The sequence below is a fragment of the Lipotes vexillifer genome, unplaced genomic scaffold, assembly GCF_000442215.2.
Source record: "Lipotes vexillifer unplaced genomic scaffold, Lipotes_vexillifer_v1.1 scaffold98, whole genome shotgun sequence".
Taxonomy (NCBI): Eukaryota; Metazoa; Chordata; class Mammalia; order Artiodactyla; family Lipotidae; genus Lipotes; species Lipotes vexillifer.
This window is the reverse complement of record NW_006799611.1, coordinates 1,897,467-1,911,937: the sequence shown is the minus strand read 5'-3', so window position 1 is coordinate 1,911,937 and position 14,471 is coordinate 1,897,467. Positions and strand designations below refer to the sequence as shown.

The 14,471-nt window shown below is 57.2% G+C and overlaps 2 protein-coding genes across 2 annotated transcripts; both read left to right on the top strand.

The window, feature by feature from the left end:
* Positions 1 to 56: 56 nt before the first annotated feature.
* On the top strand, positions 57 to 2,380 carry DPM2 (dolichyl-phosphate mannosyltransferase subunit 2, regulatory). The gene is made up of 4 exons (XM_007471826.1): positions 57 to 221; positions 529 to 618; positions 1,429 to 1,531; positions 2,322 to 2,380. The coding sequence occupies exons 1-4, from the start codon at positions 57 to 59 to the stop codon at positions 2,378 to 2,380; spliced, it is 417 nt and encodes a 138-aa protein (XP_007471888.1).
* A 3,575-nt stretch (positions 2,381 to 5,955) lies between these two features.
* PIP5KL1 (phosphatidylinositol-4-phosphate 5-kinase like 1) lies at positions 5,956 to 13,714 on the top strand. Its single transcript, XM_007471747.1, has 10 exons — positions 5,956 to 6,038; positions 6,856 to 7,059; positions 8,288 to 8,338; positions 8,525 to 8,679; positions 8,900 to 9,024; positions 9,544 to 9,578; positions 9,669 to 9,724; positions 10,504 to 10,616; positions 10,914 to 11,067; positions 13,105 to 13,714. The coding sequence occupies exons 1-10, from the start codon at positions 6,009 to 6,011 to the stop codon at positions 13,370 to 13,372; spliced, it is 1,191 nt and encodes a 396-aa protein (XP_007471809.1). The 5' UTR covers positions 5,956 to 6,008; the 3' UTR covers positions 13,373 to 13,714.
* Positions 13,715 to 14,471: the final 757 nt, after the last annotated feature.

Here is a 14,471-nt window from a genome sequence, read left to right as displayed (position 1 = left end):
CCCCCCGCCCCCCCCCCTCTGTCTCATTCCCTAGAGATTCGGGAACGCGGCCCACAATGCCCTTAAGAAACTACATTTCCCGATATGCAAAGGGAAGGCGGTGCCTGCCTGTCTCGGGCGACGTGGTCCTGGACCGGCCTAAGGACTACGACTCCCGGCGCGCCCCGCGGCCCAAGGCCAGAAGGGCCCGGATCCGGAACCGGATGAGGCTTGCTGCTCCAGTGCCCGCAGCGCTGGGGAAATGGTGAGCTTGGGGCCGAGTGCGGGGAACGGGGGCGTCTCGGGGTGGGGTCCAGGGTCTACTCAGGAGCTGGGACTTGAGTACTCGCATCCGCCATCGCTCTCCCGCCGGTCTGTCGTACGGGTGATAGGCCTTGGCCCAGCGCTCTCTCCCGGCCTAAAATTGACAGTCCGTCACGTCAGATACGTCCGCTGAGTGAATGGGCGTAACCAGGCTGCAACGCCCCCCTTCATTAGTGCACCTAAATGGAGCATCACTGCCTCAGTTGAGTTCTCCCTTTTCTGCAGGCCACGGGAACAGACCAGGTGGTGGGACTCGGCCTCGTCGCCGTTAGCCTGATCATCTTCACCTATTACACCGTCTGGGTGATTCTCTTGGTATGTGTGCTGCCCCGTCCTCTCTCGCCTCCATCCCTGGATCTTGAGGCCAACTCCTAACATCATTTAAGCAGCTGCAGTGTGACAGGTGCTGTGCTGGGTGCTTTACCTGCATACCTCACGAAAGCTCCAGAACAGCACTATGAGGAAGATGCTAGCGGTGTCCCCCATTTTATACACGAGGAAGCGGAAGCTCAGGGGGAAGCCTCAGGCCCAAGGTGGAAAACTTAACCACCACACTGTAAAGTCCTGTCCTTGATTTGCTCTGCCTTTGATGGGAGTTCTAGTTCTTCTCGTTATCCTGCGGGCCCTTGGGCATGACAGGTGCCAGTGGATTTTGTGAGGGTCTTTAGGATTTTTCTTTTCCCTGTGGGAAAATGTCTTGGTTACTGCTTTAGAAGTGTAGTGTTTGGAAGGCAAAATCTTGCAGAACTTGGTATCCTTTGGAGAAAAATGTTAGTAAAGAAGACTTTGGAGCCCAGGTTGGGAATCATTCGAGGATTCCTCATGTACCCTTTGCCCCTGCTAAGCTGTGGGGGCCTTAGGGCAAGTCCTTTGTCTTCTGTTCCCTGCCAGGTCCCCAGCGCCAGCTTAGGGCAGGCACCAGGCAAGTGCCCAGTACACAACTATTAGATAAATGAAGGAAGAGAACAAACCAAGGCACCCCAAATGCCATCATCTTAAAGAAAAGCAAATGCAGTCTCAGTGCTTTGATGGGGTCAGCCCCAGAGACGGAGGAGGTGGGATGTTTGGGCTTGGGGAGCTGAGCAGGGCGGGGAATGCTCACCAGAGCTTTGCCCTCGATGCCAGCCATTCATCGACAGTCAGCATGTCATCCACAAGTATTTCCTGCCCCAAGCCTATGCCATTGCCATCCCGCTGGCTGCCGGCCTCCTGCTGCTCCTGTTTGTGGGTAAGTTCCCCCAACCCTGGGCAGCGTGTCTGAGGGACCCCATGACCCTCTCCCAGCCCTGAACATGCTGCTACACTTTGTCACTGGCTGTATGTCTCCGTGAGGCTCCTTGCCCCCAACTCATCCCCTGGGGTTTCCCTGTTCATCCTTCAGGGCTTTAAGTCAGTCTTCCTGATGCCCCAGGCTCACTGGACTCTAGTGGGATGTCTCCCTTTTTCCTGCTCCCTCCACCACCGCCATCACTCTGCTCACACCTCCATCACCTCTCACCTGCTGGTCATCCCGGTTCAAGATCCCTGCACCTGTCTGTCTCCCAGGGTCTAGTCCTTAAGGGGCAAGGACTGATGCTTTATCATTGCTATTTACTCAACCCCCGGCACAAGCTGTGGCACTGAGTTGGTGCTCAAGAAAGTGGTTTGGATGCATCAACAATCAGATGTCTGGATGATGGGATGGGTGGATGATGGGTGCTGAGTGGGTCAGTGTGTAGGTAGGTGGGTAGGTGGTTGACTGGGTGAGTAGATGCATAGTTGGGTGGATCTTATTCCCTGTAGAATTGGAAGCGCTAAACTCAGCAAATTGCCTGTAGTAGGCACCCGGCTGATGTTTTTTGAATGAATGGGTGGATGTGTGGCTTGATGAACAACTGGGGAGATGACCAGGTGGCCTGGAGTGTGGTTGGGTAGGTGCTTGGCCCCCTGTGTGGGTCACTCTCCCATGCTGTGTCCTGCTCTGTCCTCCCAGCAGCCCTGCGCTTTCTTTCCTGACCTTTGTGGTCTGTGTATTCCAGGCGTGTTCATCACCTACGTGATGCTGAAGAATCAGAAGGTGACCAAAAAGGCTCAGTGAAGGCCCAGCACAGATGAGGCTGCCGGCCCCTTCTCTGCTTCTTCTGCAGGGCACACCAAGGGTGGGGGCCCAGAGGACCCATCCAGGCACTGAGGGCCCCTCAAGCCTGGCTACCCTGAAGACACCCTTGTGGGATAGGAGCTGCTCAGGACTCACCCCTGACTGACCAGAGCCCCTGCTCACCCTTCCAGAAGCCAGGAGGAGGGAGGAGTCCCTGGAAGTCTCCCTCTCACCCTCTTCAGGTTCAGGGCCTGGAAAATGCTGGTCCTCCCCACCTCACTTTTCAGATTCCCTGTTGCTTTTTCCTCTGGGTTCTACACTCTTCCTCAGTTTCCCTCATGTCACATGCTGTTGCTGGACTTGGCACGTGCTGGGGCGTCTCGAGACCTCTCCCCCCATGTCCTGCTCCTCCACAAAGGCAGCTTTCCCGGGTCTGACATACCCCAGACCCCACAAGGATTTCTGGACCTGGAAAGCCTAGGGGGAGGCCTGACAGGCCCCAGAGCACATTAGGGTGGCCACACGGGGGGCCCCTGGATTGACCACTTCTCACGGAGGCCCAGCCCCCCAGCCTCAGTGCTGGCCTGTTGGGGAGAGCTGAACAATAAACGTTGATGGTGTGTTTGTCTCAGTGCCATCCCTGACCAGGGGACTGGGCCGCTCTGGGGCTGGAGAGGGGCTGGGCGCTGGCCTCTGCGTTGGTCTCAGGTCAGGAGACCCTGGTTTGTGCAGTTGGTGCCTCAGATGCCTCCTGGATCATCTGTGTGCTGGACACAGGATAAAGCAGGGACCGGGACCAGGACCAATACAGGTCTGGCCTGGTGCAGCTGATGGCGGGGGGGTCTGTGGAAGCACGGCAATCTGCCAGACGCCACATCAGCCTCTACCAGGTCTCCCCTGTGCCAGCCTAGGCAGCTGGCACTGGTATTTTAAGGACCCTCAGGCTAGGCCCTGAAAAGCCAAGCCTGTCATCTGTCTCTTGTACCCAGCAGCCCAACTTAGCATGGCTCTGAGCAGAGGGCTGTTATGAGCCAGAGCAGGGCTGGTTCCACTGTGTTCAGGTTAACCGGCACAGGCCCCAGCCTTACTCCCTGGCATCCCACCATGCCCCACTGGGCAGCCAGCTCTCCCATTCACAGCGTGAGCCTCCACCTCTCACACCTTGGACATTCATTCTTCCTCCGGTTAGCAAAGGTGTCCCCCTCATCAGAGAAGAGAGACCAACTGCAGGCACACCTGCCCTGTCCTTACCTGTCTCTCCATCTTCCAGTCCAGGCAGAGCTGCCCACCTGGACTCGGGGTCCTGTCCTCTCCCACTGCTATAGCAGGAGCCTCCTGTCTGATGACCTCTCTCAAGGGAACAGCCTCTGCCTTTCAACAAGGTCCCCCAGTGTTAAATGAACATGTTACGGGCTCCGTTTAAGGGACCCTCCATCAACCCAGTAATTCCCTCCGGGTCTCTCCCGCGCTTTCCCCTCCACAGCCAAACTTCCCAAAAAACGGTATCCACACCTGCTTCCTGCATTTCCTCACCCCTGCTGTGCTTGGCAGCATTCCAGGGGGGCTGCACTCACCACCCGTGACGTCCAGTCTTTAAATCCAAAGCACATTTCCTTGACCCCTCTGCCACATTTGGCCGGTGACCTCCGCCCGGGTATACCCTCAGACGCTGGATGACCCATTTTCCTACTTGCTCTCCCTGGCACTCCTGCTCCTCTGCCCCGAGATGGTGGGTTCCTCGGGACTCATCACAGGCTGTTTCACCCCACACTCTTCTGGGTGACTTCATCCTCACCCAGGCTCACCTCCAGACCAGCTTCTTCTGAGCCCCAATGTATTGCACGTGCACCAGCTGCCCACCTGAGATCCCCTTCGGCTGTTGTAGTGACACCTCAAATCCATCCTGTCATGATCTGAATTCTCAGACTTAACCCACTCTCCCCACACACAAATCTGGCTCTCCCGTCGTGCCCTGCCTTAGCATCATCATCCTGTAACCCCGACCCACAGCCAGAAGCCTGGCAGACATCACTGACCTTGGCTTTCCTCTTCCACCGCCCCCATCCACATGACCCCAAATCCTGTCAATTCTCCCCTTTTCTCCCCTTACCCCGTCACCTTCCGGATGCAAAGCCACCGTCCCCTGCCCTAAATCACCAAAGGCTTCCTCACTGCTCTTCCCTGCCCACAATGACCCCCTCCAATCTGACTGCACTACAACCAGTGGCCTTTTGAAAACATCTGAGCATGTTTTTTAAATTTTTGGCCGCACCATGCGGCATTTCCCCAACCAGGGATCGAACACTCACCCCCTGCAGTGGAAGGGCAGACTTTTAACCACTGGACTGCCAGGGAAGTCCCTGAGTTTTTTTTTTTTTTCTTTTTCTGAGAATCTTTCTCACACACTTACAGGGCTTCTCTGGGTTCCCGTACCTCTCCCTCCTATGGCCAGCCGACAAGAGCCTGCATGCTCGCTTGAGCTCTCCGCACTCCAGTCACACTGGCCTTTCGTTTCCCGGGACTCACTGAGGTTCTCTGCACATCCTACTCACGTTGGTTCAGCTTGTACTTCTCAAACACTGGTTTGTGCAAGGTACTGAGCCAGGGAAGGAGCCTGGCATGGTTCCTGCCCTCCTGGCGCTCCCACTCTGGGTGGGGGAGGGGAGATATAATAAACAAATAAATGAACGAGATAGTCTGACAGCGTTAAGTGTGATGAAGAAAAATAAAGCGATGTGATCATGACCGAAGGGAGGGGACACTTAGAGTCGGGCAAGGTGATGAGGAATAAAGCAAATCAAGTCGAGGGTGGAGGTGGGGGAGGATTTCAGGCAGAGGGAACAGCACCTGCAAAAGCCCGGAGGTGTGAGAGTTTGGTGGCCAAGGGCCAGCCGGGAGCCCCTGTGACCGTGTGCTGGGTGCAGGGACAGTGATTTGAGATGGGGCTGGAGAGTGGGCAGATGGGCCTGGGGCCGCGCCGAGATGTTTGGACTTTGTTCCGGTGCTGTGGGAAGCCACTGGAGGCTTAGAGCGTGCGAGTGACATCATGCGATTTATGCTTTTAAAAGCTGACGCTGGCATCTGTATTCCTCTCTCTCACTCACCACTAAAATCCGCCTTCCCCCCACGCCACCCCGGCCTACACTGCTCCTGGCCCATAGTGAATGTTCAAAATAAGTGTTGAATGAATGCACGTCCCTGACTTCCTGTGTGACCTGGAGGTAGTCACCTCTCCCTCTGGACCTTAGTTTCCTCACCGGAATACGGTCGGTGGGAATTTCACGCCAGGGTGTGTGGGCGGGACTGGATTTAGGTTACCCGCCTCCCCGAGCGCCCCGAGACCTGAGTCTCCCACCCCAGGAAGGGAATGTGGGGTCTTCCCCCGGTGGGGACCTTAACCAACGCGCGGCGGCCCTGCCCAGCCCTGGACCGCGGTCCGAAGGGTGCTGCAGCCCCGGGGGCGGGACCCGCAGGCGATCCCCCCGCGCCCCAGCTCGGATTGGGTGCAGCCGTGACCGGCACCACGCGATTGGTCGGTCCAGAAGCAGGGGCGGGGCCTAGCTCCTGCAGCGGGGCGGCCCGGCAGCTGGGGAAGCGGCCAGAGCCCGGGGAAGCTGCTGCGGGGGCGATGGCCGCGCCGAGCCCGGGGCCCCACGAGGTAGGTGCAGACCCGAGAGAGGACAGGAAAGGAAAGGGTTGGAGGGCAGGGGCAGGACCTCCCCTCCCCGTGCAGGGCGAACCCATCCCCATCCAAGCCCAGAAGGGGTCCTGCACTGGGCGGGATTGGGACACGCCCCACAAGGGCCGCAGGTCTGAAGCGGGGAGTCCGGCGGGTATCCCCCGAGAACTTCCTCAGTTTCCTCATCGGGAAAATGGAGACAATGATAAAAGCTTCTCCTTCATAGGGCTGTTAGGAGGTCAAGCTCTCAGACAGTGCTGGGCACATGGTGGGCGCCCAATGCGAAGGGGTCAGCAGCTATGATCTCAGCTTCGTGCTGACCCTCCGCGCTGGCCTGGAGGAACTCGGCATAGACGAGTGGAATAGATGACTGAATCACTGACATCACAGCTCCTACTATAAGGAGTTCCTGTGCAGGATGCTCAAACTCAACAGTAACAACAGTTAATACCTGCCACGAAGGAGTTATTATAGTTTTCATTTTACAGAGGAGAAAATGAGGTGCAGAAAGGTTAGGTGATCTACCTAAGCTAGTGAGAGGTTGCAGAACAAATGCTCTGCCTACTGATAATAAACAGCACTATTTTGGGTGCTGACTGCATGCCAGGTACTGTCCCCTCACAACACCCAATGAGGTGGGTACCAGCCTTATCTGCATTTTACAGCTGAGGAAACTGAGGCAGAGAGGGATGAGGGGTGAGCTGACAAGCAGTGGATGTGGGACTCAGACCAGGGTCTCTCCCCTGTGGGATGCTTGCTGCCTCAGGCTCATTGCTTCTGGTGCCTCCCACCCCAGGTCCTGGCCCCCTCCCCAGAGGCTGGACACAGAGCTGCCACCTCGAGCTCTGGCCGCCGTGGCCTCCTCTGGCGTCTACGAGACAAGCAGTCTCGCTTAGGGCTGTTTGAGATTGGCCCAGGGCATGAGCTGCACCAGCTGACGTGTATGATGCAGGCAGGGCTGTGGGCTGCCACTCAAGTGTTCATGGACCACCCGCCCACGGTGAGTGGCCAGTCTGTCCCATGCACCTCCACAGCACCGACAGCAAGACCAGGCTGATGCCCTGTCCTGCTAATACTGCAGGGCTGGGGAACAGAGTGGGCTAGATAGAAGGAGAGGAAGGCAGGGGCTTGGTGCAGGGAGGGAGGGACATTCTGGGGTGGGGGCTGAGGCCAGGAAGCCAGAAAGCCCAGGGTGTGTGGGGAGTGCGAGGAAGCCCCTGACCGGGGTGGTTGATGTGTGATCTAGGTGGGTCTCTGCCTCTCTTTGGGCTTCAGTGTCACCTCTGTATAATGGATGGGAGGGATTGTACTCCTTGGTCTCTGAGGCCCTCCCGGTTCTGCCAGGGTGTGTGGTTGAGAAGGGACCCCGCCCCCACCCCACCAGCCCAGCCCATCCTCCCCGGAGCTTAGGCTGGGGCCAGGCTGGCTCAGCAGAAAGGGTCGCCCACTGCAAGCTCAGCAGCTGGACGGCCCGGGCGAGCATGTGTGTTGTTTGTGTGTGTGCATACGTGTGCACAGTGTGACCACATCCTGTGAGCCAGGTCCTAGCACAGGGACCTGGAGGTCCAGGGAGAGAGTAGGAGTCCTCTAAATCTCATCACCTGCTGAAAATCTTCCATGGCTCCCCAATACTCAGCCTGGCCTCACGGTCCTGCTGGCTCAACCCCAAGGGCCAACTGTCCAGCCTCCTCCCCAGTCCATCCTTACTCGCTTCAGTCACTCAGGCTCTCCTTCCCTTCCTGGTGGCCACCACTGCTGTTCCCGCTCCTGTGAGCACCCTGCTCCTCCTCTCCGCTGCCCTTGAGATTTCAGCTTAGGGGGCACCTCCTCCAGGAAGCTTTCTCTGATCCTGCTTCTCCCAGGCTGAGTCGGACAGTCCTAGGCTTCTAGGCCATCCCCTTTGACTGGGAGGGCATCTGGCGACACTTTGGCCAACGTGTGTCTGGGCACATGCGTCAGGCTCTAGCTCAGAGACTGGTGCTGGGGACCCAGCCGTGAGTGAGACACACCTAGGACCTGCCTTGGGTTTCTCTCCTCCTCCCTCCAGCTCTGGGAGGGCTGGCAGTCAGTCTATCTGCCCAACTCAGGCACGCCCAGAGTGGTCCCCACTGGCTGGAGGAATCAAACTGGGGGGAACGGGGGTGAGGCCAGGTACAGGATGCTTGGAGACCCTGGGCTGGCACTGGGGGGTTGAGACTTGCCCTGAGCCCCTCTGCTCCTTGCTACAGGGGCTGCCCACGGAGGAGGATTTCTCCGAGGTCCTGACCCAGGTTCACGAGGTAGAAAGCCTGAGTGCTGCACGGGACGGGGGGGTTCTGCTCTTCTCAGTTTCCCCATCTGTGCAGTGGGAATGACGGCTTGCCCCGGGGCTTTGCAGGAAGGGTGTGCTTACCTTGACCCTCCAGAGCCAACTGCACACACCTGGGCCCCAGGGACACTCTCGGGGCTGCTCTTCCTTTCCGCAGGGCTTCGAGCTGGGCACCCTGGCTGGCCCCGCCTTCGCCCGACTGCGGCGCTCCCTAGGGCTGGCCGAGGAGGACTATCAGGCTGCGCTGGGTCCCGGCGGCCCCTACCTGCAGTTCCTCAGCACCTCCAAGAGCAAGGCCAGCTTCTTCCTGTCGTGAGCTGGCGGCTGGGGTGGGGAAGGGGGTGGGAGAGGTGTCCGGGGCGGAGGGGGTCTCTTGAGGAGAGAGACAGCATGGCCAGGTCAGGGTGGGTCAGGGCCGGATAGCGCTCAGATGGAGGAGGAGAGACCGGGGACGAGGGCCGGAGGCGAGAGGGGCGGTGCGGACGCGGCTCCTGCCCCACCTGGTCAGTGACCTCTCCGTCCCGCCCCCCAGCCACGACCAGCGCTTCTTCCTGAAGACCCTGCGGCGCCGGGAGGTGCGGGCGCTGCTCGCCCACCTGCCCCGCTACGTGCAGCACCTGCAGCGGCACCCACACTCGCTGCTTGCGCGGTTGCTGGGTATGACCGGCCAGGGACCCGGGACTGCGGGGCGAGGGGAGGGGTGAAGAGAGAGAGCGAGAAGGGGAGGGGGTCAGGGAGTGGGCGGTTCCAGGACGGGGGGCGTAGGGGACCTGAGCCCGAGCAGGGTGGAGGGGACTGGACAGGAGGCGGGGCCGGCTGGGGGCAGAGTTCAGTGGGGGGGACGGGTCCTGGACAGCAACGTAGGGGGGCGGGGGTCAGTGGGCGGGGCCAGTACCTCGGGCGGGGCCCAAAGGGGGCGGGGTTGGGATTGAATAGTCCCGGGAGGAGGGTATATGGGCAGGGCTAGGCCTGGGGGACACGGCATCTTTGGGGCTAAATTTAGAAGCGGTTCGACTTGGGACACCACCCCAAGCTGGGGAAGGGGTCTGAGGGCGTGGCCTGGAGGCTCGGGATGCGGCGGATCGCGAGAAGGAGGCGCGGCCTGGAAATGGGGCAGGATGCCCCCGGCGTTGCCGAGTTTGGGGCCTCTCTACCTGACGCCCTCTCCCTTTCCAGGAGTGCACAGTCTGCGGGTGGCCCGGGGAAAGAAGGTGGGTGAGGCCGAGGCGAGGGGGCCGGGCCGGATGGGGCGGCTGGAGGGTGAGATCCTGTCCTCCCTCACCCCCTACCCCCGTCTCCAGAAATACTTCATCATCATGCAGAGCGTCTTCTATCCCACCGGCCGCATCTCCGAGAGGTGAGTCGGCCTCCCCGCCCCACCCGGAATGTGCCACCTGAAGCACCCACACTCACTAGACAGACAGCGAAACTGAGGCGCAGGGAGGAGAAGGGACGTTACCAAGATCTCCTGACGGGTCGGAGACAGTGATTCCCAGGACCAGCATCTCTTGAGCACTCAGTATGCCATGGGCGCTGTGCTGAGCCCTTTTCATTCATCATCTTCCTTATTCCCAGAACAACTCTTTTGAGGGGTAGCTGTCCTTATCATCCCCATTTTGTCGATGAGAAACTGAGGAGGGGAAAGCCACACAGCTACTACGTGAGGAGCAGGGATTCAAACTAGCCTCTGATTGCAGGCGGCCCTCTGAGCCTCCTAGCCCTGCCTCTGCCTGCGAGCTCCACGCTGGTGCTCTCCCAGGGCGCGGACTTCACTCATGCCCTCTGTTGCTGCATCTAGGGTTGGGCCCCTCTGTCTGGGATACCCCAGGGATGACAAGAGGCAGTCACAGGCAGGGGTAAAGTCTGGACTGGACGTTCAAGGGCCTGAGTTGGAATCCCTGCTCTGCCCTTTACTCACTGTGTGGTCTTGGGCAAATTAAAAACAAAACAAAACAAAAAACCTCTCTGAGGCTTTTTCTTCATCTCTAACATGGGGACAGTAATGGACTGGGGTTGTGCTGAGAATCTGGACAGTCACCCAGTGGAAGCTCTTGTTTCTTATTACCTCGTGAGTCCCCTGTATGTCTCAAGTCTGTATAAGGTTGAATTCTGTCTCCCCCACACCTCACTTCCCAGGTATGACATCAAGGGCTGCGAGGTGAGCCGCTGGGTGGAGCCCGCCCCTGAGGGCAGCGCCCTTGTCCTGGTGCTGAAAGACCTCAACTTTCAGGGCAAGACCATCAACCTGGGTGAGCCACGGGGGCGGTCACTGCCTGCTCTTCCTCCATTTAGAGTGAAGTTAGAAGGGTGTCCCTGGCACTGCTCTCTGCCTGAGACTTTAAGAGCCCAGATTCTGGAGTCAGGCAGAGAATCCTAACTCCACAGCTTTCCAGCTAGGTGACCAAGGCAAATTACAGATGAGTTTCCTCATCTGTGAAATGGGACAGTAATGACATCTGCCCTTCTAGGGCAGATGTGTGTGGAGCCCTCAGAAACTTGCCTGGCACACAACGAGCACTCAGGTGGGGGCACTGATGCTCTGGCAGGGCCCCAGCGGAGCTGGCTCCTCCGCCAGATGGAACTGGACACCGCCTTCCTCCGGGAGCTCAACGTGCTGGATTACAGCCTCCTGATGGCCTTTCAGCGTCTCCATGAGGATGAGCGGGGCCCAGGCAGTAGCCTCATCTTCCGCACAGCCAGGTGGGCCCCCCAGAGGCAACAGCAAGAATGAGGTGATGAGAACATGGAAAAGACAGACGGTGTAGTGGGGGAACAGCACAGGCAAAGGCTCGAAGACTGGAAAGTGCAGTGTTTGTGTGTATATGTGTACGTGTGTGTGTGTGTGTGTGTGTGTGTGTGTTTGTGTGTGTGTGTAGCGTGGAGGGCTGGAGAAGCCTGGCTGGCAGGGGTAGCAGGCACAGATGGATCACAGCAGAGGAAAGACCAGGTGAGATCCAGTTGGGCTTTTGAAGAATCTGCCCATTTTCCAGAAGGAGATGTGGAGCCATTGAAGGTTTCAGACCTATTTAATTTTTGCTTTAGAAAGAGCCCTTGCCCCTTAACTCGGTCATTTCACTTTGAGGACCCCAAAGTCATCACCACTGGCACCATCATCTTGTTGCCTTCCTCTTGCATGCAGCCAATCCTTGCATGCTGACTATGAGCCTCATTGAGAGGATGGGCTCATTCCCATTTTAGAGATGTGGAAACCGAGCCTCAGTGGAGGGAAGGGAAGTTTTTGAATTTTTTTTTTTTTTTTTTTTTTTTTTTTGTAGAATGACTTTTGAGGATTCATGTTAGTACTTGGTTAGTTACTTGGATTTCAGTCCTCCAAGGCCCACATCTGTGGTTGAACTGAATTACTCAGGGATTAAGACAGACACTTCAAGGAAATAAGTTCATTGATCCAGTGGGTGGACAAGACAAGTGAAAAATGATGTCCACTCACCTAGGCCCCATCCCCACCCCTTGGAGGAAGACCTTGGGATGGGTGAGTCTTGGGCACAACCCAAGGTAATGGCTTGGTGGGCACATCCTGACCAGATGGTGGAATGCCTGCCATGGGGCACACAGAATCCACCAAGTCTGCCCATCCAACCTACATCAGCTTCTCCCTTGCCCTCTACCCCCAGATGGTGCTCAGATTACAGCCGTCATTCAGCAGGTAAACCCAAGTGTGCATACGACGGTAGTTTCTCCATGCTGCCTGGTAAATGGTCGCAGCTACAGCCCCACCCCCACCCAGTTCCCAGCCCCTCATTCAGAACCCACCACACCCAGGTTAACCCTGGCACTGCAGAGAGAACCAGCACTCTGTTCTGGCTCCCAGACCACTCGGTTCTGATTGGTTGGTGCCTGGGTGGGACTTTCTTTGATTGGTTTCTTTCCCCCAAGACCTGGGCAGGGCAGGGATAAAGCCCTCAGCGACCCCCCCCACCGACCCCCACTCCCAAACTCCCACCATCACAAGAGGACGACGTTAGGGGACTGAGCCTGCTTCTGGTTGGGATTGGGGGCCCAGCCAGAGGCACCTTCTGATTTGGAATACAATTTGAGGCAAAAAAACACACCATCTGCAAACTTGGGTTGGACTTTGTCTGCAAGGTTTCAACTCTGCCACCCTGAAACTTCCAGGGTTCGATAACCCCAAACAACAGTTTAGGAAGTACCCAAATATGGGACTTACCCAAAATGATGTGGCACGTAAGTGCAGAGCCAGAGTCTGTGTGACCCAAATGCTCTAGACCAGCGCTACCCAGTAGAAATTTAATGCAAGCCACACATGTAGTTTTAAATTTTCTAGTAGCCTCATTTTAAAAAGTAAAAAAGAAACAGGTAAAAATAATTTTAATAACATATTTCACTTACTTCGTACATCCAAACTTTTATCATTTCATCATCTAATCAATATAAACATTTATGAGATATTTTACATTCTTTTTCTCACACTGTTTTGGAAATCCAGTATGTATTTTATACTTACTGCGCATCTCATTTGGGACTGGCCACATTTAAGTGCTCAGGGCCACATATGGCTGGCTGGTGGCTGCATAATGGACAGCTCAGCTTTAGACCGTCAACTGCACTTTACTCAGCCGCCCAGTTTATCTGACATCACAGGTACGGGCACACGGGAGGTGTGGGAATGACCCAGGGGCAGCATGGCCATGCTGACAGGGTCCATTGGCTGGGGCTCCCTGGAGGAGGTGGTAACCTCACCCTCCTGTCTGCCCCCAGGTCTATGCGAGAGGTACAGAGCCTGGAGGAGCCGGAAGCCCAGAACCGCCGGCTGCTGCCCGACACCCCCAACGCCCTACACATCCTGGACGGGCCAGAGCAACGTTATTTCCTGGGCCTCGTGGACCTCACCACAGTCTACGGGCTCCGCAAGCGGCTGGAGCACCTGTGGAAGACGCTGCGCTACCCAGGCCGGACCTTCTCCACCGTCAGCCCAACTCGCTACGCCCGTCGCCTCTGCCAGTGGGTGGAGGCGCACACCGAGTGACCGGCGCCCAGCCGCGCTCTCCCCACCCGGACAATGGTCGCCCGCTGGGGACGCGGGTTCCAGCTTGGCCCGGGCAGCGGGTCGGGCTCTCCTCGCCTGTTGTTCCTTCTTGGCCTCCAGAGGGCAGCATCCCCTAATTAATATTATGAACTCATTTTGCTGGGGATGCTGTGCCTGGCATTGTATCAGGGACTCCCTTACATTAGCTCATTTAATCCTCAAAAAAAAAAAAAAAAAATGCTATTATTCTTTTTTTTTTTTACAGACCATGAAATGAAGGCTCAGGGGGGTGAAGGGACTGAGCTAGATCATTCAGCAATAAATGCTGGAACCAGGACTCAACTATGCCTTTTGGACTCAGGAGCCTGTATTCTTACTCACCAGCTCCCACAGCCCTCTCCTCATTGGGGAAGGCGGGAGGCTGAAACCACCAAGCCCAGCCCCCTTGTCATCCAGATGGGGAAACTGAGGCCCAAAGACTTTAAGGGGCTTAGTACGGGTAAGTGGCAAGGCCAGCCCAAGAACCCGGGCCTCCCAACCCCCTGCCCTGGCTCAAGCAGGGCCCACTGGCCTCCCTCTGGGGTGGCCCCCCTCTCTCCTGCTCTTCTAGGATGCAGGTGGGAGGAGGTGGGGGAGTGGGGGGGCTTCAGCTCTGGGAAACATTAGACTGCGGTCCACTATGGATCTTGAGTAAGCTCTGCCCTCCTCTGGGAGTCACTTTTATCATCTGTGAAATGGGAGCAGGGGTTGGTGGTCAGACGGAGGGACCTGGACACATAGACATCACTGGGAGCAGAGAAGAAAATTGCCTGCATAGCCTGTGATCTTTCCTTCTCCCTCCTCCAGGAAACTCCAACTCTGCCTTTGGCCCCAGTCCAATCCGACCATGCCCAAGTGGCCCTTTCCTCTAGAGCTTCTCTGCGGCCTGGCTGTGTGATCAGGACAAGGTGCTAAACCTCTCTGTGCCTCAGTGGTCTAATCGTTAAAATGGAAACATTTAACTCATTAAATATTTATTGAGCACCTGCTATGTGACAGGCCCTCTGCTGGGAAATGGGGACGTGGGGTGGAGCAAGATGCATAGATTCCACCGCCACAG